This window comes from Phascolarctos cinereus, unplaced genomic scaffold, assembly GCF_003287225.1.
Source record: "Phascolarctos cinereus isolate Bilbo 61053 unplaced genomic scaffold, phaCin_HiC Scaffold_5;HRSCAF=322, whole genome shotgun sequence".
NCBI classification, from domain to species: Eukaryota; Metazoa; Chordata; class Mammalia; order Diprotodontia; family Phascolarctidae; genus Phascolarctos; species Phascolarctos cinereus.
The window spans coordinates 221,381,717-221,401,760 of NW_027555958.1; the positions used below are offsets into that span (position 1 = coordinate 221,381,717).

At 35.1% G+C, this 20,044-nt stretch overlaps 1 protein-coding gene across 4 annotated transcripts in view; it reads left to right on the top strand.

The window, feature by feature from the left end:
- Positions 1-20,044, top strand: part of LOC110213587 (cysteine-rich secretory protein 3-like) — an 82,693-nt gene that overhangs the window by 34,454 nt on the left and 28,195 nt on the right. For 3 of the 4 annotated variants that reach the window (XM_020993960.2, XM_020993961.2, XM_020993959.2), the window contains one exon: positions 17,477-17,544. In XM_020993960.2, the coding sequence (XP_020849619.1) occupies positions 17,479-17,544 (66 nt within the window). In that variant the 5' untranslated portion in view covers positions 17,477-17,478. Of the gene's footprint in view, positions 1-11,521; positions 11,573-17,476; positions 17,545-20,044 lie in introns of those variants that run through there. The other variant, XM_020993958.2, reaches the window with a different exon arrangement.

Consider the following 20,044-nt stretch of genomic DNA (forward strand, 5'->3'; position numbering starts at 1 on the left):
AGGTCCTCCTGACTCCAGGGCCAGTGCTCTATTTGCTGCAGCACCCAGCTGCCCCTGAAACTAAACATCTATGACCCCAGGGAGGATCTTTTGAAATTTAAACTTCGCTTAGGCTTATGTTAGTTATTGAAATTTCATATCCAGAGTAGTTTGTCATTCCCTTCTCTAGCTCATTTTGCAGATGAGGAAGTGAGGCAAATTGGTTTAAGTGACTTGCCTAGGGTCACAAAATTATAAGTGTCTGAAGCCAGATTTGAACTCAGGAAGATGAGTTTTTCTGACTCCAGGCCAAACACTCTATTCACTGTGGCACCTACCAACCCCTAAAACACCTCTACTATGTGTCTATAATTACTGCAATTCAAATGCTAAACCCACCTTCACAAAAACCTGGGACTTCCAATGACCTTTTAATTAAAATTTCAGTGGGAAATAAGTATTAAGAAACAAATAGGAAAAGACTGGGGATTTTTCTACTGAAAGTTTCAAAGTTCTCAAAAGCATATAACCTCATCTTTGAGTTTCTAATTCTGGCTTGGGAAATAATGAGCTAAGAGGTAAACATCTTCCCCTCTGCATAAATGTAGAGCCTTGCCAACTAATTAAGACTAAATTTGTGAATTGAAAGAAAATTTGTTTACTACACGTTTCTCAAAATTATGATGAAAATTTGGTTTAGATGTTCCTATAAATTCTGAAATACTCTACTAGGTTTTTAGGGTAAGAGGATCTTTTTTTTTTCACACAAAGAGCACACCCCCATCAATCTTTCTTTCTTCCCTGGAGGACAGAAAATTCTTAGCTTTTCAACAGATTATCTAAAATGATAGAAGGGGGAAGTGACAAATATTGGAGGGAATGTGGGAAAATTGGAATACTAATTCATTGTTGGTGGAATTGTGAACTGATCCAACCATTTTGGAGAATAATTTGAAATTATGGCCAAAGAGGTATTAAACTATCTGTACCCTTTGAGCCAGCAATATCACTATTTGATCTATTTCCAAAGATAATTAGGAAAAAAGGAAAAGAACTTATACGTTCTAAAATGTTTAAAGCAGCTCTCTGTGGTGGCACAGAACTGGAAACTGAAGGGATGCCCACCAGCTGAGGAATGGCTGAAGAAGTTGTGGTATATGATTGTGAAGGAATGCTATTGTGCTATAAGAAATGATGAACAGGTTGATTTTAGAAAAATATGGAAAGACTTGCATGAAATAATGAAGAGCAAAATGAGCAGAACCAAGTGAACGTTGTATACATAAACATCAATAATGTTTTAAGAATGATTTTGAATGAATAAGTTTCTTGACTATTAAAAATACCAAAATTAACTATAACAGACATATGAAGAAAGACTCTATCTGTATCCAGAGAAAAAAATCAATAAATAGAAACATGTATAGAATAATTTTACATATATATACTTATTTGTGTCTAACATAGCCATCTCCAGGGCAGGAGGGAATAGGTGGCTGGGAGTGAAGAAAACAAAAGAAATTTACATGATAATTTTGTTGATTCTTTGAAAGGAATAGCAAGTTGTAAAACATAGATTTGCAGTTTCATGTGCAATCACCTTTTTTTTTATTGTACTATGTTATGAAAGGCATTTTTATTCCATAAATTTAAAATAAAATAAAATAAACCCACCAATGCCAGTCTCTGAAGTGTTCAAGAAGTATTTAGGAGAAATTCCCCTAGAGTATTATCCAGAGGAAAAAAAAATACCATTAAGATCAAAATGTTTAATTACCCTATACTGGTCTCTGAATGCAACTAGTGTAGAATGCCTAAATTGATAGACAAATGAAATTTTTTTTAAGGTAGTTCAATAATGCATTCAATTGGATTAATGTCAATTCACTGGCAATAAGTTTTATTTTAGGTTAATGTTTTTAAATGTATGATATTGTTTTATTCTAGTACTATGCTTAATTTCTTGCACTGTGATTTTGGAAAACCATAGAAATGCCAAATCTGATTTTTATTACATAATTTTCTACAGTATATGTGTACCTCTTTTACCAAGCTATTAATTCTCTCTCCATAATTTTCTTGCATATTTCTCATTTCTTCCCCCAATTTATCTTCAATCATTCTTATTTTATTTAACAAATATATTTTTTGCTTTTTTTGTCTCTTTAACTTTTCTAAAAAATTTTCTTGGGCTTTTGTGTAATCTATATATTTTTTTCCCTTTAAGGCTTTGCTTGTAGATGTTTCAAGTCATTTTCATATTCTATGTTTGTTTCTTGTGCTTCTCTGTTTCCATAATAGCTTCTTATCATCTTTATTGTCAGATTCGCTTTTGCTATTATTATTATTTGCTCACTATTCCAGTCTTTTTATTGACTTTAAACTTTATGTGGTGTTGGGTCTGCTCGCCTTGGGCAGAGGTGGGGGTGGAGATGTTTGACCTGAGCTTTTTCCTTTTATATCTTTCTGTTGCTTTCATAGCTCAGTCTAGGAGCCTGTAAGTTTTCAATGCTTCCAAAATGGTATTATCTGGAAAGATATCTGTTCATTGCTGTTCTGGTCCACACTCTGCAAATTTCTGACCTGGTTTGGGTCTGTTGGCTTGGGTACACTTGAGTTTTCTGTAGAATGTTGCTAGACCTAGTCACAGTTAGCCCTCTAAGAGGTTTTTCAGGTTCAGAGCAAATGAATTACTGGCTCCCTCCTTGGCTTTGGTCTCCAGTCTCAGCTTATTCCACCGTAGGCTTATATTCAGAACCAAAGGTTAAAAATGAGTCCAAACTCTGTTCTTGGGCTCAGAGTCACATTGTTAAGTTTTTGGTTCCTTTCTGCTTTATAGAGGTAGGATTTCTACTCCATTGTGACCCATGACAGCTCTGCTCTGCCCATGTATTGTGATTAGGAACTGGGTGATGGGTGACAGAGATAATAAATGATAAATGTTTCTGTTCCCAGTGCTAGTACAGATGTCCTTTTGATCATTTTTTGCTCAGGTGTTCAGTCTTTTTACCATGCCTAGGTGCTAAGCTGCTCTCTACTACTATAGGCTGTTCCCTACTTCTATTGCTGCACTGTGCTCCTGGCCAGCCCCCACCCCAGTGTCTACAGATCTCTCTTTGTGTCCTCCTAAGCCGTCCTGGCTGGAAAAAAAAATGGCTCACTGTGACTTTTCTTAAAAATTTTCTTGATTAGAATTTGGTTTGGTACATTTTTTAGGTTCTTATAGAAGGGCTGTATTGGGAGACTGTGGCAAAAATGCTAGCTTTCATTCCTCCATCTTGATGCTGCCTCAGAAATGCTGCCAATTTAAGATATGATAGAATGTAATGGATTTGTTGAAGATTACCTCCTCTTTTAATGTGAATGCTTTGATTTTATAACTTTGAAATTTACTTACCAAAACATTTTGTAGTTAAAGATTGTTCTTAAAATTCAGTGGACTATATTCCAATTCATCAGAGTTAACTTGTTTGATCGGGGAAGCCTCCTTATGTATGAGAGGCTTTGCTAGACCTACTAAATTTTCAAAGTTCATAAATAGTTATAAACTCTATGGTGGGAAAAGTACCTTATGAAAGGATTAGGCAAATAATGGTTTTGTCCATTGTACCCCGAGACTAGAAATGATTTTGGACATTATCTTATAGAGGTACTAAGTCCTTCCCTCATCTCAACACAAGCACATAGCAAGTTCCATTTCTTAAGGCTTATTGCAGGATATCATTTTCCTTGTTATAATAATAGTTGGTTAATAGCAAATAACAATTGATATAACACTTTCCTATCTTATTTATTAAGTGCTAAAAGTTCTTTCCAAAAATATTACTTTTATATTTAAAATATTTCTTTTTATATTTAAAAATATAGCAAAAGTAGGGGATGATTTGTTTAATTATTATATAGAAGTAATTTACATGATGAATTGTATGACTGCTGATGACAACAATTATGAAATTAGACAGGGAATAGTTTGTATTAATATTATATCTTTGAGCCAACTTGGAATCAGTAGACCACAACTTAATAAGATTTTTCTTTCAACCTTAAGGGTTACCTAATGCAATCCCTTAGTACATTATGGCAACTGTGGCCAGTCTTTTTTTTTTAGTTATTCTTCCAGATTATGAGTGAATAGTCATGAATTCATTTTATGCATAAATGTGAATATTTTATTAATTTCTCCTTAATTTTTTTTTTAATATCAGTATGTATCTATACTAGATAAGCAAAATGATGCAGCAGTGTTTATGGAAAGAACATGTATGTACTTAGTAAGTACTGTAGATAAATGCTTTATTAATTGCTATTTATTGTTAACTATTAGTGTAACAAGGAAAATTACATACTGCAATAAACCTTAAGAAATGGAATTTGCAATGTGAGATGGAACTATAATTTGATTTGCTCTGAGTTTTGAATTCAGGTATAGCTAACTGTTGTCAAGCCAGCACTCCACCTTCCAAGGGAGTTGTGAAGAGCTTTCCAGAAAGGATGCCTTCTGGAAAACACTGCTGGTGAATGTAAATGACTGGAAATGTTGAGAAAATGGCATTACAAAAATAATGGCAGCATCATTTTGACTCAATTTCCCCACTGTGCTAATTCCTTTCTGAACAGAAATATTTTCCACCTTGTTAATTCTGAGCCTGGTTATGACAACTAATGAGTAATGTGAAACTCTGTTGCATGGTTGGCTATTCCAAAAGGTTTTCATGAATTTTACCCAAAAAACAAACAGTAATAAAGGAAGTTTTCCCTGGCATACATATGCCAGGTCAGTCTGTGACTTTAGACTTAGGCATGAAATAATGCTGATTTTGTCATGTGGCATATAAACTTCTGACAGAGTTCCAGATATGAAAAATAAATTTGTTAATTAGGCCAGCAAATAATCAGGAAGTTGAGGTGTATTTTGTCAATGAAATATGAAAAGGTAGCATCTCAGGCCACCTTCAATCTCTATCTCCCTTCCGACAATGACCTCCCCTCACAAGCAAAAAGGCAATCTTGAATGGTGGACATTTAATGATGAGGTAGGGTAAGAGTTCTCAACTCCTCCTGTTGGGGGGGGTGGGAGTGGGAGTGAAAGCTGGTAATGTGGCCTGGTCCTAAGATTCAGTAGCTTCTATCGGTCTGGGAAAGGTAGTCTATCCTGATTAGGATCTTTCCAGCTAGATTTCTCCTTTGTAGACCAGGTCACCTCCAACTTTAATGAAGGGAGAAAGGACAAATGAGTCACTTTTTATAGTGTGGAATGAGTTAAGGATAGCTTCTGGCTTGTGGGTAAACAAATAGGTTGAGCCCAGGCCTTGAGAGACGCTAGATAGCATGTGATCACATTCTCTTGCTAGAATGGGAGAGGTTTCTCTAAAAGCAAGAGTAAAATATGGAGGTTCAGAAAAGAGAATGTTACATTTTAATATTACTAACCAATTTGATATAGCAAAAAATAATTTTCTTTGTTTTCAATTAACCTTAATCTTTTCATAACTAATCTCACTAATCGTGACAAGAATACAAATTTTTTTTACTTGTAAATTTAGTTTTATTTATTTCATTAAATATTTTTCAATTACATGTAAAAATTTTTAACAGTTTTTAAATTTTGAGTTTCAAATTCTCTTCCTCCCTCTCATTCTTCCTCTACTCCATGAGAAGGAAAGCAGTTTTATATGGGTTATATATGTGATATCATGGAAAACATATTTTCATATTAGCCATACTGCAAGAGAAAACACACAAAAAAAATAAAGAAAAATAAAGAAAGTAAAAAAGTGTGCTTCAATTTGCATTCAGAGGTCATCAGTTTTCTCCCTTGAGGTAGATAGCATTTTTCATTATGGGTACTTTGGCATTCTCTTGAATCATTATCTTGATAACTAATTCTTTCACAGTTGATCAGCTTTCAATATTGTTAGTATTTAGCACGATGTTGTCCAAGTTCTGTTCATTTCATTTCGTGTCAGTTAATATAAGGATTCCTAGGGGTGGAACCAAGATGGCCAAGTAAAGGCAGACATTCTCCTGAGCTCTTCTAAATTCTCTTCCAAACAACATAAAACAATGCCTCAAAAAGAATACTGAAATAGCAGAACCAACAAAAAAACAGCGTGAATCAATTTTTATAGTACAAAACAACTTATAAGGTGAACAGAAAATGTCTATCTCATTGGAGTGAGAATGGAGTACAGTACAGCACAGACCTCAGGGTAAACCTGCAGGAGGCCTTGGGGGCAGTTGAATCAGTGGTGGTGGTGACTTCCAGAGCCTTCAGCCCATAGATAAAAAGGGAATCAGAAAACTGCTTAGAAGGAGATTGTAAGGGACTGGCACTGGGAAAAGATTCTATTTCATTGACCATCTGACATTTCAGGTAATAGTCACAGGGCAAGGAGGAGCACTAGCAAGAGCAGGGACTCTGGTCACAGTTCCAGAGTGGAAAAGCATACTTATGGTCACTCCCAGACCTGAACACGTGACAGCACAGAACTGACCACAACTCTCATTAGCTCATACCACCTTGGAAGAACTGAAAACTTACAGATCCCAAGAATTAGCTTTGAAAACAGTAGCAGGAAAAATCTGAAGCTTAGGATAGTGCTCCTCTCATCCCAGAAGCAGAGCCCAATTTTAGCATAAAGTTGAAGGTCAAGAAATAAGCAGGGAAAATGAGTAAATAACAACCAACAAAGAATCTGACCATAAAAAGTTACTATAATGACAGGGAAGATCAATACACAGACTCAGAAGAAGACAATAAGATCAAAGAAACTCCATGCAAATCCTCAAAGATAAATGTGAATTGGTGTTAGGCCTTGGAAGAACTCAAAAAGGATTTTCAAAATCAAAGTTGAAAAGTTGGGAAAAGGAATGAGAGTGATGCAAGAAAATCATGAAATAAGAGTAAAGAGCTTGGCAAAGGAGGCATCAAAAAGAAAATACTGAAGAAAATAACTGCTTAAAAAACAAAATAGGCCAAATGGTAAAAGAAGCACAAAAGTCCACTGAAGAGAATTCTTTAAAAAGTGGAATTGGTCAAATGGAAAAGAAGGTACAAAAGCTCATTGAAGAAGATAATTCTTTAAAAGTTAGAATTGGGCAAGTGAAAGCTAACAACTTCACAAGACATCAAAAAATAATAAAGTGAAATCAAATAATAAAAAATAGAAGAAAAGTGTGAACTATCTCATTGCAAAAAGCAACTGAACTGAAAAATGGATTGAAAAGAGAAAATTTAAGAATTATTGATGTACCTGAAAACCATGATCAAAAAAGTCTCAACATCATCTTTCAAAAAAATTGTCAAGGAAAATTTCCCTGATATCCTAGAACCAAAAGGTAAAATAGAAATTGAATGAATCCACCAGTTACCTCATGGAAGATAACCCAGAATGAAAATTCCTAGGAATATTACAGCCAAATTCCAGAACAACCATGTCAAGGAGAAAATACTGAAAGCAGCCAGAAAGAAACACTCCCAGTATCATGGGGACTCAGTCAGGATAACATAAGATTTAGCAGCTTTTACATTAAAAGATTGGAGGGCTTGGGATAGGATCACAACCAAGAATCATCTACACCACAAAACTGAATATAACATGCTTAAGGGGGAAAATGGAAATTTAACAAAATTAAGGATTTTTAAGTATCTCTGATGAAAAAACAGAGATGAATAGAAAATTTGACTTTCAAATACAAGACTCAAGAGAAAAACAAAAATATAAACAGAAAAGAGAATCATAGAGGATTCAATAAGGTCAAATTATTTAAATTCCTACATGGGAAGATGATACTTATAACTCCTATCATTATTAGAGCATTTGGGAATGTACATAGACAGAGGGCATGGATGAAAGTTGACTATGATGGGATGAAATCTAAAAAAATTAAATTAAAGGGTGAAAAAGAGAGATACACTGGGAGTTGGGGGAAGGGAAAGGAAGAATAGGCTAAATTATCTCATAGAAAAGAGAATCAAAAGAGTTTTTACGGTGAGGTGTAGATGAGGGTTGGCAGATAATGCTTGAACCGTACTCTGTTTAGAATTGGCTCAAAGAGGGAATAATAGACATACACAACTGGGTATAGAAATCTGTCTTATTCTACAGATAAGTAAAAGGGAAAGGAGATGATAGAAGGGGGTGGAGCTCATAGCAGGGAGGTAGATTGGGATAGGTGGTGATCAGAAGAAAAACACACTTGAGGAGAGCAGGAGTGATAGGAGACAGAAAGAAGGATGAATTGGGGGTAGGAAATTGGATACAGGGTAATACACAATAATCATAACTGTAAAAACAATTTTACAGCAAGTTTCTGTGATAAAGGCCTCATTTCTCAAATATATAGAGAACTGAGTCACATTTATAAGGATATAAGTCATTACCCAATTGATAAATAGTTAAAGGATATGAACAGGCACTTCTCAGATGAAGAACACAAAGCTATGTATAGACATGAAAAAAATGCTATCGACTAGAGAAATACAAATTAAAACAACTCTTGTGAGATGAAATCGAAGCTATCTATAGTCATATTTTAAAATGCTTTAAATCACTATTGATTAGAAAATGCAAATTAAAACAATTTTGAGATACCACCTCATACCTCTCAAGTTGGCTAATATGACAGAAAAGGGAAATGACAAATGTTGAAGGGCATGTGGAAAAATTGACGCACTAATGTACTGCTGGTTCAATTGTGAACTGATCCAACCATTCTGGACAGCAATTTGCAACTATGCCCAAAGGACTATAAAACCATGCATACCCTTTGAATCAACAATACTGCTACTAGATCTGTATTCCAAAGAGACTTTTTTAAAAAGGAAATTGACCTAGATTTGCAAAAAAATATTTATAGAAGCTCTTTTTGTGTTGGCAAAGACTTGGAAACTGAAGGAATGACTACTAATTGAGGAATGGCTGAACAAGTTATGGCATATGCTTGTGATGGAATACTATTGTGCCATATGAAATAGATGATTTCAGAAAAACCTGGAAAGACATTAACTGATGCAAAGTGAAGTGAGCAGAACCAGAACAGCATACACAGTAACAGTAATATTGTATAATGATCAACTAAGAATGACAGCTATTCTGAGCAATGCAATGATCCAAGACAGTCCTAAAGGTCTGATATTGAAAACTGCTATCCATTTCCAGAAAAGGAACTGATGGAGTCTGAATGCAGATAAAAACATACTTTTTTGTTTGTTTGTTTTTTGCTAGGTAATGGGATTAAGTGACTTGCCCAGAGTCACACAGCTAGTAAATGTCAAGGGTTTGCGGTCAGGTTTGAACTCAGGTCATCCTGACTCCAGGGCCAGTGCGTTATCTACTGTGCCACCTAGCTACCCTCAAGCATACTTTTTTTACCTTTTTTAAAATTTTATTTTTTGAAGGGTCTGTATTTTCTTCCACAACATGACTAATATGGAAATGTGTTTCACATGACTGCATATGTTAAACAATAAATTGCTTGCTGTCCTGGGGATAGGGAGCAGGGAAGAAGGGAGAGAATTTTAAATTCAAAATTTTTAAAAACAAATGTTAAAAATTGTTTTTGCACATAAATGAAAAAATAAAATATTGAAAGTATTTTACCTATATAGGTAAAAAAAAAAGACAAAAACTTCTGAGAGTTTTTTGACACTATTCTGCTCATCATTTCTTTTTTATATAATTTCTTTTTTATTATTAATTAATTTATTTTTAGTTTTCAGCATTCGCTTCTATAAGCTTTTGAGTTTTAAATTTTCTCTCCCTCCCTCTCCACTTCCTTCCTGAAGATGGTATGTAATCTGATATAGGCTCTACATATACATTCATATTAAACATATTTTCACAATAGTTATATGTAAAGAATTAGAACCAATAGGGGGAACCACAAGAAAGAAGAAACAAAACAGAAAAATAAAAGAACGAATAGTATGCTTCAATCTGTAGACTTCATAGCTCTTTCTCTAGATGTGGATATTTGCTCATCATTTCTTATAGCATAGTAGTATTTCATCACAGTCATGTATCACAACTTGCTCAGCCATTCCCCAATTGATGAGCATCCCATCAATTTCCAATTCTTTGCAATTACAAAAAAAAAATTCTACCTAGACAAAGGTTGGGTGAGTGAGTCTATTAGAATGATTTAAAGGATTTAAATGTATGGCTAAGAAAGAGAGATATCCAGAGAGAAGGGGTAATGGAGAGGAAGAATGGGGAATTTTTTCTCATGTAAAAGAGACATGCAAGGAAGAGTTTTTAGAGTGGGGAGGGAGAATGATGAGTCAGGGAAGTTGGGAATCAATGCTTGAACTTTACTCTCATCTAAATTGGTTCAAAGAGGTAAATTTCAATTCATTCTTGTTCTGGCTTTTGTAGCTGCATGCTTAACTTATTAGTCTGTTCTTTCTCTCTTTTATTGCTGTACACATTTAGAGACAAAAAATCTCCCCTAAGTATTGCTTTGGTGGCATCCTAGAAATTTTGGTATGTTGTCTTGTTGTCATTCTCTTTAAGGAAATTATTATTTCTGTGATTTGTTCTTTGACACACTCATTTGTTAGGATTAGATTAGTTTCCAATTAAATTTTAATCTGTGCTTCCTGGGTGCTTTATTGAATGCAATTTTTATTTCATTTTAGTCTGAAAAGGATGAATTTAATATTTATGCTTTTCTGCATTTGAGGTTTTTATGCCCTGTACATAGTCAATTTTTGTGTAAGTGCCATGTATAGCTGAGAAAAAGATATACTCCTCCTTATTCCTATTCAGTTTTCTCTAGAGGTCTATCATATTTAATTTTTGTAGATTCTATTCATCTCCTTAACTTTTTCATTATGTATTTTATGATTAGTTTTATCTAGCTCTGAGAGAGGAAAATTGAGGTTTCTCACTAGTACAGGCTTATTTTTTGTTTGCTCCTGTAATTCATTTAACTTTTCTTTTAAGAATTTTGATACTATGTCATTTAGCACATGTATATATTTAGTATTGATATTACTTTATTGTCTATTATGGGATGTTATGGGTGTAAAAGCAGTAAGATTTGCCAGCTGTGAAGTGATGAGGAGAATAGACTTTCTCAAATAGAGAATATTAGATGCTGAGCAGTATGAAGAAGGATTTAAAATTGTGTAAGTTAATCAGTATTATATAGGGATGTGAATAATAGCCTGTATTTATCAATTTAATCAATTGAGTAACAATGTTAATAAAGATAATTATTTTGCATTAAGTACAATCAATGCATATGTGTATCAGTGATTAAACATGGTTATTTTATTATCAAATAGAATTACTTAGTAACTCATGTTCATTAATTTAGTTATTATAATGTCTCATATTTACATTGGACCTCAAAAAGTACGAGACGATCATCCTATAATAATCCTATGAGGTAAGTAGATCAAGTATTATGTTATCATTACTATTTTATAGATAAGGAAATTGAGAGTCAGAGATTAAGTGACATAAAATACCATGACACTGGAAAATGTCAAGGGCAGGAACAAAATTTCTTTTCATTACATTACGCTTTCAGGATTAAAGGATTGGTGATGACATGAGAGACAGCGAGAAGCCAAGAGGGCTGGATGGTATGGATGTCAGTATTTGGGGATTTCATTTGTATCCAGACATTTCTTAATGTGTTTTAATTTTTTCCCTCCTTCTTCCTACATATTTCCTCCTCCTCCTATCCTCTTTATCTCATAGTTTTTTCTTCTCTTTTCTTTCACATAGATATTATAGAATGACAAATTCAGAAGAGGTGTCAGAGATCATACAATTATCATTTCTTTCACAGAAAGAAAAGTGAGGCGTAGAGAGAATAGGTAAATTGTCCATGATTATAGTTAGGGCTAGAACCCAGATCTCCTGATTCCCAGTCCAGAGATAATATTTTCTGCTTTGGCACAGTGCATCTTTCACATATGTGTATGTGTGTGTGTGTGTGTGTTTATGTATACACACATACATATATACATATATATGTATATACATATATACGTATACATATATACGTATATATGTATATACATATACATATATATACATACATATATATATATAGATAGAGAGAGAGAAAGAGAAAGAGAAAGAGAGAGAGAGCTCTTTAAACCTTAAGGAATTTTAAACACTAGTTATTGTTGTTAATGAAATATCAAAAACTCAAATTTCAAAAAAAAATATAAAGTTATAGAATGTTAGTTCTTAGTACTTAGCTAACATTCCTTAAATTTTGGAGAAAAAAAAATCAATTAGGGTTCTACATTCCCACTCCACCCTTAGCTAAGTGTGTCCTGATATAAAATAAACAAGAAGGCAGGGTTGAAATGCCCTTTAGTGAACAAAGCTGCCGTTCACTTCTATTGATGATTCTCATATGTAAGGGACAACAGGATTCAGTCTATCAAATTAAGCTAGAGATACTACCCTAGAAGATTCCATGCTGCCTGACACTCTTACAGAATTAAGGATTGTGTTCATCATAGCTTCTATTTCCATAAGAAAAGGAATCTTTTTCCTTCCAGGGTTAACACTGCTGTAGCACATTGTGGGTGACAGATATTTCCTAATTAATATCACAAACATTAGCTGTTTGTCTACTTCCATCTAATACTGGCCTTTAAATGCACAGTTGGTTTAATGCTATGCATGGCTTCATTGGAATTATAGCAGAGCAGAAAAATAATTATGTAAGTCAAAAGAAAGTAATATGTGTGGGTGTTCCCTCTCCCTCTGCTGAGGCTAGTGAAAAAAAAATGAATTTTCAAGCAGAATTTTGTTCCTGGTGAATGGGAAATGGAATGGTAGTTTGAACTGCTGGGGGAGGTAGAGAAGAAATAAAAACAAAAAAAAACCTGGGCTAATCATCGAGACATTTAAATTTGGTTCTTGGTCATAACTCTAAGTAGTTAACTAGTTATAACTAGTGTGCCAGTCTCTTGGGATTTCAGTTTTGTTGTTGTTGTTCAGTCATGTCAGTGGTGTCCGACTGTTTGTGACTCCATTTGGGGTTTTCTTGGTATAGTAACTGGAACAAAGCCTTTTCCTTCTCCAGTTCATTTTACAAATGAGGAAACTGAAGCAAACAGGGTTAAATGACTTCTACAGGGTCATACAACTAGTACATTTTGGAGGCCAGATTTGAACTCAAGAAGACGAGTTTTCCCTACTGCAGGCCTAATGCTCTATTCACTGGACCACCTAGCTGCCTGATTTCAATTTTATCATCCCTAAAATGAGGATTTAGTACCATGACCACACATGGGGAATAATAACTCAACTTTATAGAGCACTTTAGTAATCTTCTCTGGTATTTATAGAGTTCTTTATGATTTGCAACTGTGTTTTTATAAATTATTTCATATGTTTTTCACAATAACCCTGTGAAGAAGGCAGTATAGGTATTTTTATTACTATTTTCTAAATGAATTTGAGCCTTGAAGAAGTTGTCTTTTGCCTGTAGTCACACAATTTAATAAGTATTAGAAATGGGATTCCAAATATATCTCTTCTGATTTCAAGTTTAAACTCTTTCTATGACTCCAGTCTGTTTCCCAGATCATACAGATGTAACCCAAGTCCCAAAGCCCATTATTACAAGAATCTCTTCTCATTTGTGGAGAATAATGTCCCACACCTGTGTGAAGAGTAAGCTAAGTTGGTGAGAGCTGGGAGAAGAGAGATCTGGTCTCTTCGGGCTCTTTGGGTTCTTATGGCCTCCAGCCTTGAGAGAAATGTTCTGTGGATTCCAACCTCTTCTTGGGGTCCATAACGAAATAAAAAGATTCTAGGAAGGAACTGACAGGATAGAGGTTGCCAACTTCTCTACATGTTGGTTTTTTAATGCCCTGCACCTGCCTGAGAGTTGGACAGTGTTGGTGAGAGTGGAAAAGAGAAATCTAGTCTCTTTCTGAAATCTGATCCAGTTTGAAGAGAGTCTTTTTCTCCCTTAATAGACATAAAGAGAGATTAGGATTCCATGTATCTTTTCTCTCGGGACTATGAGTCTAGAAAAACTCAACAAGCCTGCTCTTATTAACTCCACCTACACCTCATACAGGTGCAAGACATAGATCTCCACCAATGAGGAGAGAGTCCCATACATGGTTTGGGGGCTCTAATTACATTAGCACTATCATTTGAATTTAAGCTGAAGAAACTGAAGAAACAGCTAGTAAGTGCCACAATTAGGTTTCAAACTCAGGTATGGCTAGTCTAGGACCAGTGCTGTTTCCATGATATCACATTGTCTCAACAAACATAAGATGATGTATTAGACAGCAAATGGCAAAAAAAAAAAAAGATTTTTAAAAAACAGCAGAAGTCTCAGAGAAGCAGTGGGGATTCCTGTAAAGAAATTCCCCTTTCTTGGACAATAAATCCTCAAAGATCCTATTTTTAAGGGATCTTTCCTTTCTTTTCATCTTATTTAAATAAATATAATAAAATATTTTGTTTCAGTAGGGAATGGGGGGAGGAGAATTTATTGATATATGTGTATATACATGTATGTTTATATGTGTGTGTGTGTATACATACATATGTATGTATATGTATAATCCACTATGGTAGACAAAAACATGAGCTCCTAACATTTTCACATCATGAGCCCTTTTGGAAATTTAGGGAAGTGGACCACTGTTTAGAATCCTAATTTAATATATGAAATAAAATAAATAGGATCAAAAAGGAAATAATGATGTTAAAATAATTATTTTTTTAAAAATATGGACCCCAGATAAAGGGCTCCTGCTTTATAAGAGTATAAAAAAATGTCATGTGAGCAATAAGGTGGACTAGACATTTTCTTTGATCCTCATAACCTCTTAAATCTTTCCAATATAGAAATTATACATTAAAAGTAAAGCAACTCCAGCTTTCTCCTTTGTCTAGAATATCAAGAATCCAAAAGAAAGTTTAAAAAAATGACACTGAAACTCCCTCAGCACAACCTCTCCCCGTCTCTCATGCTATCAGCAGCAAGACTATAGTTAGCAGATCCAAGGAAATAACTAGATTTACAACATAACCCAGCCCATAGCATAGTGCTCCCTCCCTCTTTCCAGGGCTGTGAAATCACAGCTCCAAGACTGCAGAAATTACCCAGCTGCAGCAGGCAGCCAGGCAGATTGGTTTAGGAGTAGAGGTCTATCAGGAGCCACAACCCTGTAGCACCAGCATGGCTAATGCCTTAACTGCTGGTATTGGGGGTGTCAGGGTAGACAATTTTGTTGCACCAGCAGAGTTTAGAAATGAGGTCAAAAAATCTTGTTACATCAGCAGAGCCTAGAGCCAGGGTAGACAACGTTGTAGCATCAGGGCTGCAAAGCTCTGAACGACTGGTGCCAGGTCAGAGAACTAAGGAATAGAGGCTGCAAGACAGGACACCAGGACAGGACACTGTATGTGTGGTAGAAGTGGCACTGTACAACACTCCATCTAGCTTGAGGGAAGGAACACAGCCCTAACACCTTCATTCTCTTTCCTGATGGTGAGAAAGGGTGGGCGGAGGTGGTGGGAGAGAATATCAGTATAGTTGACTCCCAAAGATGACATTGTAAATGGACTAAATAAACCGTCTCTACTGGAAGAGTGGCTCCAAGAAGACACATCTTGTATCTCCTTTGTATCTCCCTAGTGGGCAATAAAATCCTCTGAGCACAGCGTTTAGTAAGTATTTATTAAATTGTATTTCTTGAATTAAAAAGGGGAAAAAAGTAATTTAAAGGTACAAAGGCTTATGGGAAACCCTGTAGAGGCATCAAACCACTGGCCTGGCCACCACAAATGCCACAAACAGCCTGCAAAACTCCCTAGTGTGGGCAGAACCAGAATAAAATACAATAAAATGTTTAACAAAAATAAATAAAAACCGAACATAATGTTAATTTGTGTCTTTAGTTAAGTCAACATGTGGCCTTTAGGAATCTGTTTCCATTTGAGTTTGACACCAACTGCAGTAGATGGTTCAAAGAATCTCAGATAAGACCATGAAGGTCATCTAATCAAAACTTTACGTTGACAGTGAATCACCCTTATGAAGTCCCCAGCAAGTGGCCATTTTTTTTGTCTGCTTCGGTAGCTCATTATATCAATCTTCTGTTCAAAACATTCAATGGCCCCCTCTTTTCTACTATATCAACTCCTCTCTCTGGGTTATCAAGGCCTTCCTGGTCACAGAATCATAGAATCTCAGAAGTGGAAGAGCCATCACAGTCATCTATTCTCCTGATTCCTGAATAAGAATTCAAACTCTAGCTAAGTTCATTCCTTTAAAACCACCCTCAGTTCTAGTCAAGCAAGCAAATATGCCTTCCCAGTTCCCTCCCTAAAACCTCTCCTTCTTGTTTTTCCCTATATAGATTTCTCTTTTTTCTCTCTTCTAGTTCTCCAAACCTCGATTCCATGTGTAATTAGCCCTGATCACTTTACTTTCCATTGAACTAACTCTTTTAAGCTTCACCATTCACTGCTTAACTTTCTACTTAATCCCCAGGTGCTACAGCACTTCTAGGTGCCAGCAAATGCCAGACACCATGTACTAACAGAATTAGAAATTATATTTTAAAAATTACCATACCCTTGTATAAGACCATGGTGTGTTTGTAACTGGAAAGCTGCATATCATCCAGGTTGGTCACTATAGCTCAAATGAGATAGGAAAAAACTGGAGAATGCTTTCTGTGTGTGTGTGTGTGTGTGTGTGTATGTGTGTGTGTGTGTGTGTGTGTGTATGTGTTATGATTGTTGTTATGTGTTTATCTATTTGTCTCTGTGTGTCTGTGTCCATGTGTCTGGCAGGGAGAATAGGATGGAATGCTGTCATTTAAAGATATACTGAAAAGATTAAAATCATTCAGTACTGATAACAAAAGTAGAAAGAGAAAATGATCAAAGAAGGGGATGAATAAGTTCACCGAACATTAGAATATTAGATTTCAATGGAACTATCATGAGCTTGCTCCAGGTGAGTCTAGGATCAATAAAAGGAAGCACTGGCCTACTTGACATGCCAAGTAATCAAGAGAATAAACACTTGATCTCATGAGTTGGTACATGTTGTAATTATGTTTTCAAAAAAACCCCATAATATTCTTGAAAGCATAGCTCATTTCTCTAACACTTCACTTACAAAGTCCTTTCTTCATAGTTTTGGTGCAAATTATGTGAGGTGGGAAATGAAAATATTTTTATTCCCATTTTCCATTTTGTAGTTGAAGAAACTGAGATAGCCATGTTAGAATCAGTTTGGTGGTGGTGGTGGTGGTGATGATGATGATGATGATGATAGTTAAGAATGAGACTAAGAGACTTCCTAGGGTCATACTGCTACTAAGTTTCTGAGCCTGATTTTGAATTCATGATATCAGGTCAAGCATTCTTTCCACTACTTCCTGCTAATCTGACAAAACACTAATCTTTGTGATGATGATGGTGATGCTAATGATGATGGCAAGGACAGAATTTTACATGCTTTTGGTTTTGTTTTTCAGCAATGATTTTACTACCTGTGCTGCTTTCCTTAACTGCCATACTGCTCCCGTCTTATGGTGATGCACAGGTATGACTAATCGCTCAATAACTTCCTTCCATCATGCTAGGAATTTTCCCATGCCTGGCTAAGTGAGCCTTCCAGGAAATATCATTTCTATATAATATACCCTAAACTTTCATATCTAAGCTTACTTTAGGTGCAAGACATTAATCCATAGAACATGTATTCTTATGATTTTATGGATAAAGAGACACAAAGTTAGATGTCAATGATTCCTTTCATTTTCTTTCCATACATTTTCTCAATTCTTTCATACTTGTCTTCTACATCTATCCCATCTTTCTAATGCCCTAAGTCTCTTTTTCACCAAGCTGTTGTTTGAATGACTACAGGTGAAGATCATTGACTGGAGTTAGTGCCAATGGTATTGGTCTTGTCTTCCAGACAAATAACTACAAACTTAAAGGTGATTTATATCTGTATCACCACCTCTTGGCCAGTGCTTTTCATATAATAAGTGCTAAATAAATCACTAATTCATTCACTTGTCATGGTGCTTTTCTCACCTTACATTTTCTCAGTTCTAGGTCTTATGGCCAGGTTAGTCCAGGGCCAGAAGCAATTGCTTATAGTTAACATTTATAAAGCATTTTAAGGTTTTTTAAGCACTTTACATATAACTGGCAGCTAGGTGACACAGTGGATTGAGCACTGGTCTTATAATCAGGAAGATTTGTCTTCATGAATTTAAATCCAGCCTCAGATGCCAGCTGTATGACACTGGGCAAATCACTTAGTTTCAATTTCTTCGTCTATAAAATAAGCTAGAGAAGGAAAGGGCAAACCACTCCAGTATCCTTGCCAAGAAAATCCCAATGAGTTCAAGTATAGTCAAATAACTCAAAACCAAATTATATATAATGTGTGTATGTGTGTATACAATTTTATCTTCACAACAACCCTAGGCTGCAGATGTAGTCATTACTCCTGTTACACAGATGTCCAGGAAATAAAGGCTGACAGAGGTTGTTATTTTCCTAGGCTCACACAGCTAGTAAGTAAATGAGGACACTAACATCCTATAATTACTTCAGATATTTTATATTCAATATATTGTATTACTTTCAATATCCTAAATATTCAGTGATTACAAATGAGTTCAATTGAGATGCAGCTGGTCATTTTTAGTGTAACAAATGACCTGAAATAGTTGTATATATTGTATTACTTGAAGTTTTAATTATATAAAATATGATAATTAATTATAAACCAATGAAAATGTGGTGAATATAATGAATAATGAAATCACTTCACAAGATTGTTATTTGTACTAATAGGGACTTAATTGCATATCATAGATTATCATTACCTTGGGAATAATGATAAGACTAAGGGAGTTGAACAAATAAGTTCACTAAAAATGAGGTATTTGATTCTGAGTGTCAACATTTCTCTGCCATTTAAAGTTTTATTAAATGGATGAGAATAAAGACAGTCCCAGTCCCAGTCCCAGAATCATTTCTGTTGCTTCGTAAATAAGGAATTCCTCTATAAAACCCAGTCTCTGCATGTCCTTTATTACCCCTATACCTCCCCTAATGTTCAGGAGCCCTCCCTCCTCACTTTTTTTCTACATCTCCTGACCTTATGATCTTCTATGACTTTCTACATTTCCTGACCTTATGATCTTTTATGAAGTGGAACTTTATGTATCTTACCTGGGACACAAACTTGGTCACCAGTGCCAAATGACCATCTGTTTCATCAATGGAGTTTATATTCTTAAGGTTAGGACAGGCAGATACATAGAATTAGCCATGTTCTATCCAAGGATAATGTTCCATGAATGACAGAAAGAAATGTCACTTATATTTTCTCTTTAGAATTTATGTCAATGGTTTTAAACCACTGTACCAACATAATATCATAGGGAAAGAGACCAGACTTGTGATTCCATTTGTATTGGAAACACCTGTGAGGAAATCCCTTTACCAATTCAGGTGAGCACCTGCTCTGCAACTCAGTCTCATAAAGTATAAATGAATTGGCCAAGGTCACACAGCAAGTAAATGTCAGAATCAAGGCTTGAACACGTATAATCCTGTCTTATAAGGGCAGCTCTCCTTCCATTATTCCATGCTGCTTCTTTCAATAAATTCATAGTAGGTGTTTTGTACTTGCTACTTAATATTAGCCCTTGAACTTGATAAAACCCTAGATTGAAAGTAAATTGCAGCACAGGCCAAGCATGAATACTGTTCAACAGAAGTGGTTGGTGGAAACTTATCTTAAATATTTTAGTGAAGAGCCCATGTGGTGAAAGATGTTAATAATATGGTAGATATTTATCTTTCTGAATTTATTTCAGCTAAGCCTATCTGTGACTTAGAAGTTTTTTACATGAAACAAGGATATTTTTTCTGGATCTAGGATGCTATGATTCTATTTTGCATCTGCTTAGCCTATCTTGGAGCTCATAACATTAGCTAATGATATCTTGGAGTTTTAAATTATATTTTCCTATTTTACAAGTTTTCTATGACAAAGAATAAGAAAATCTATGCTA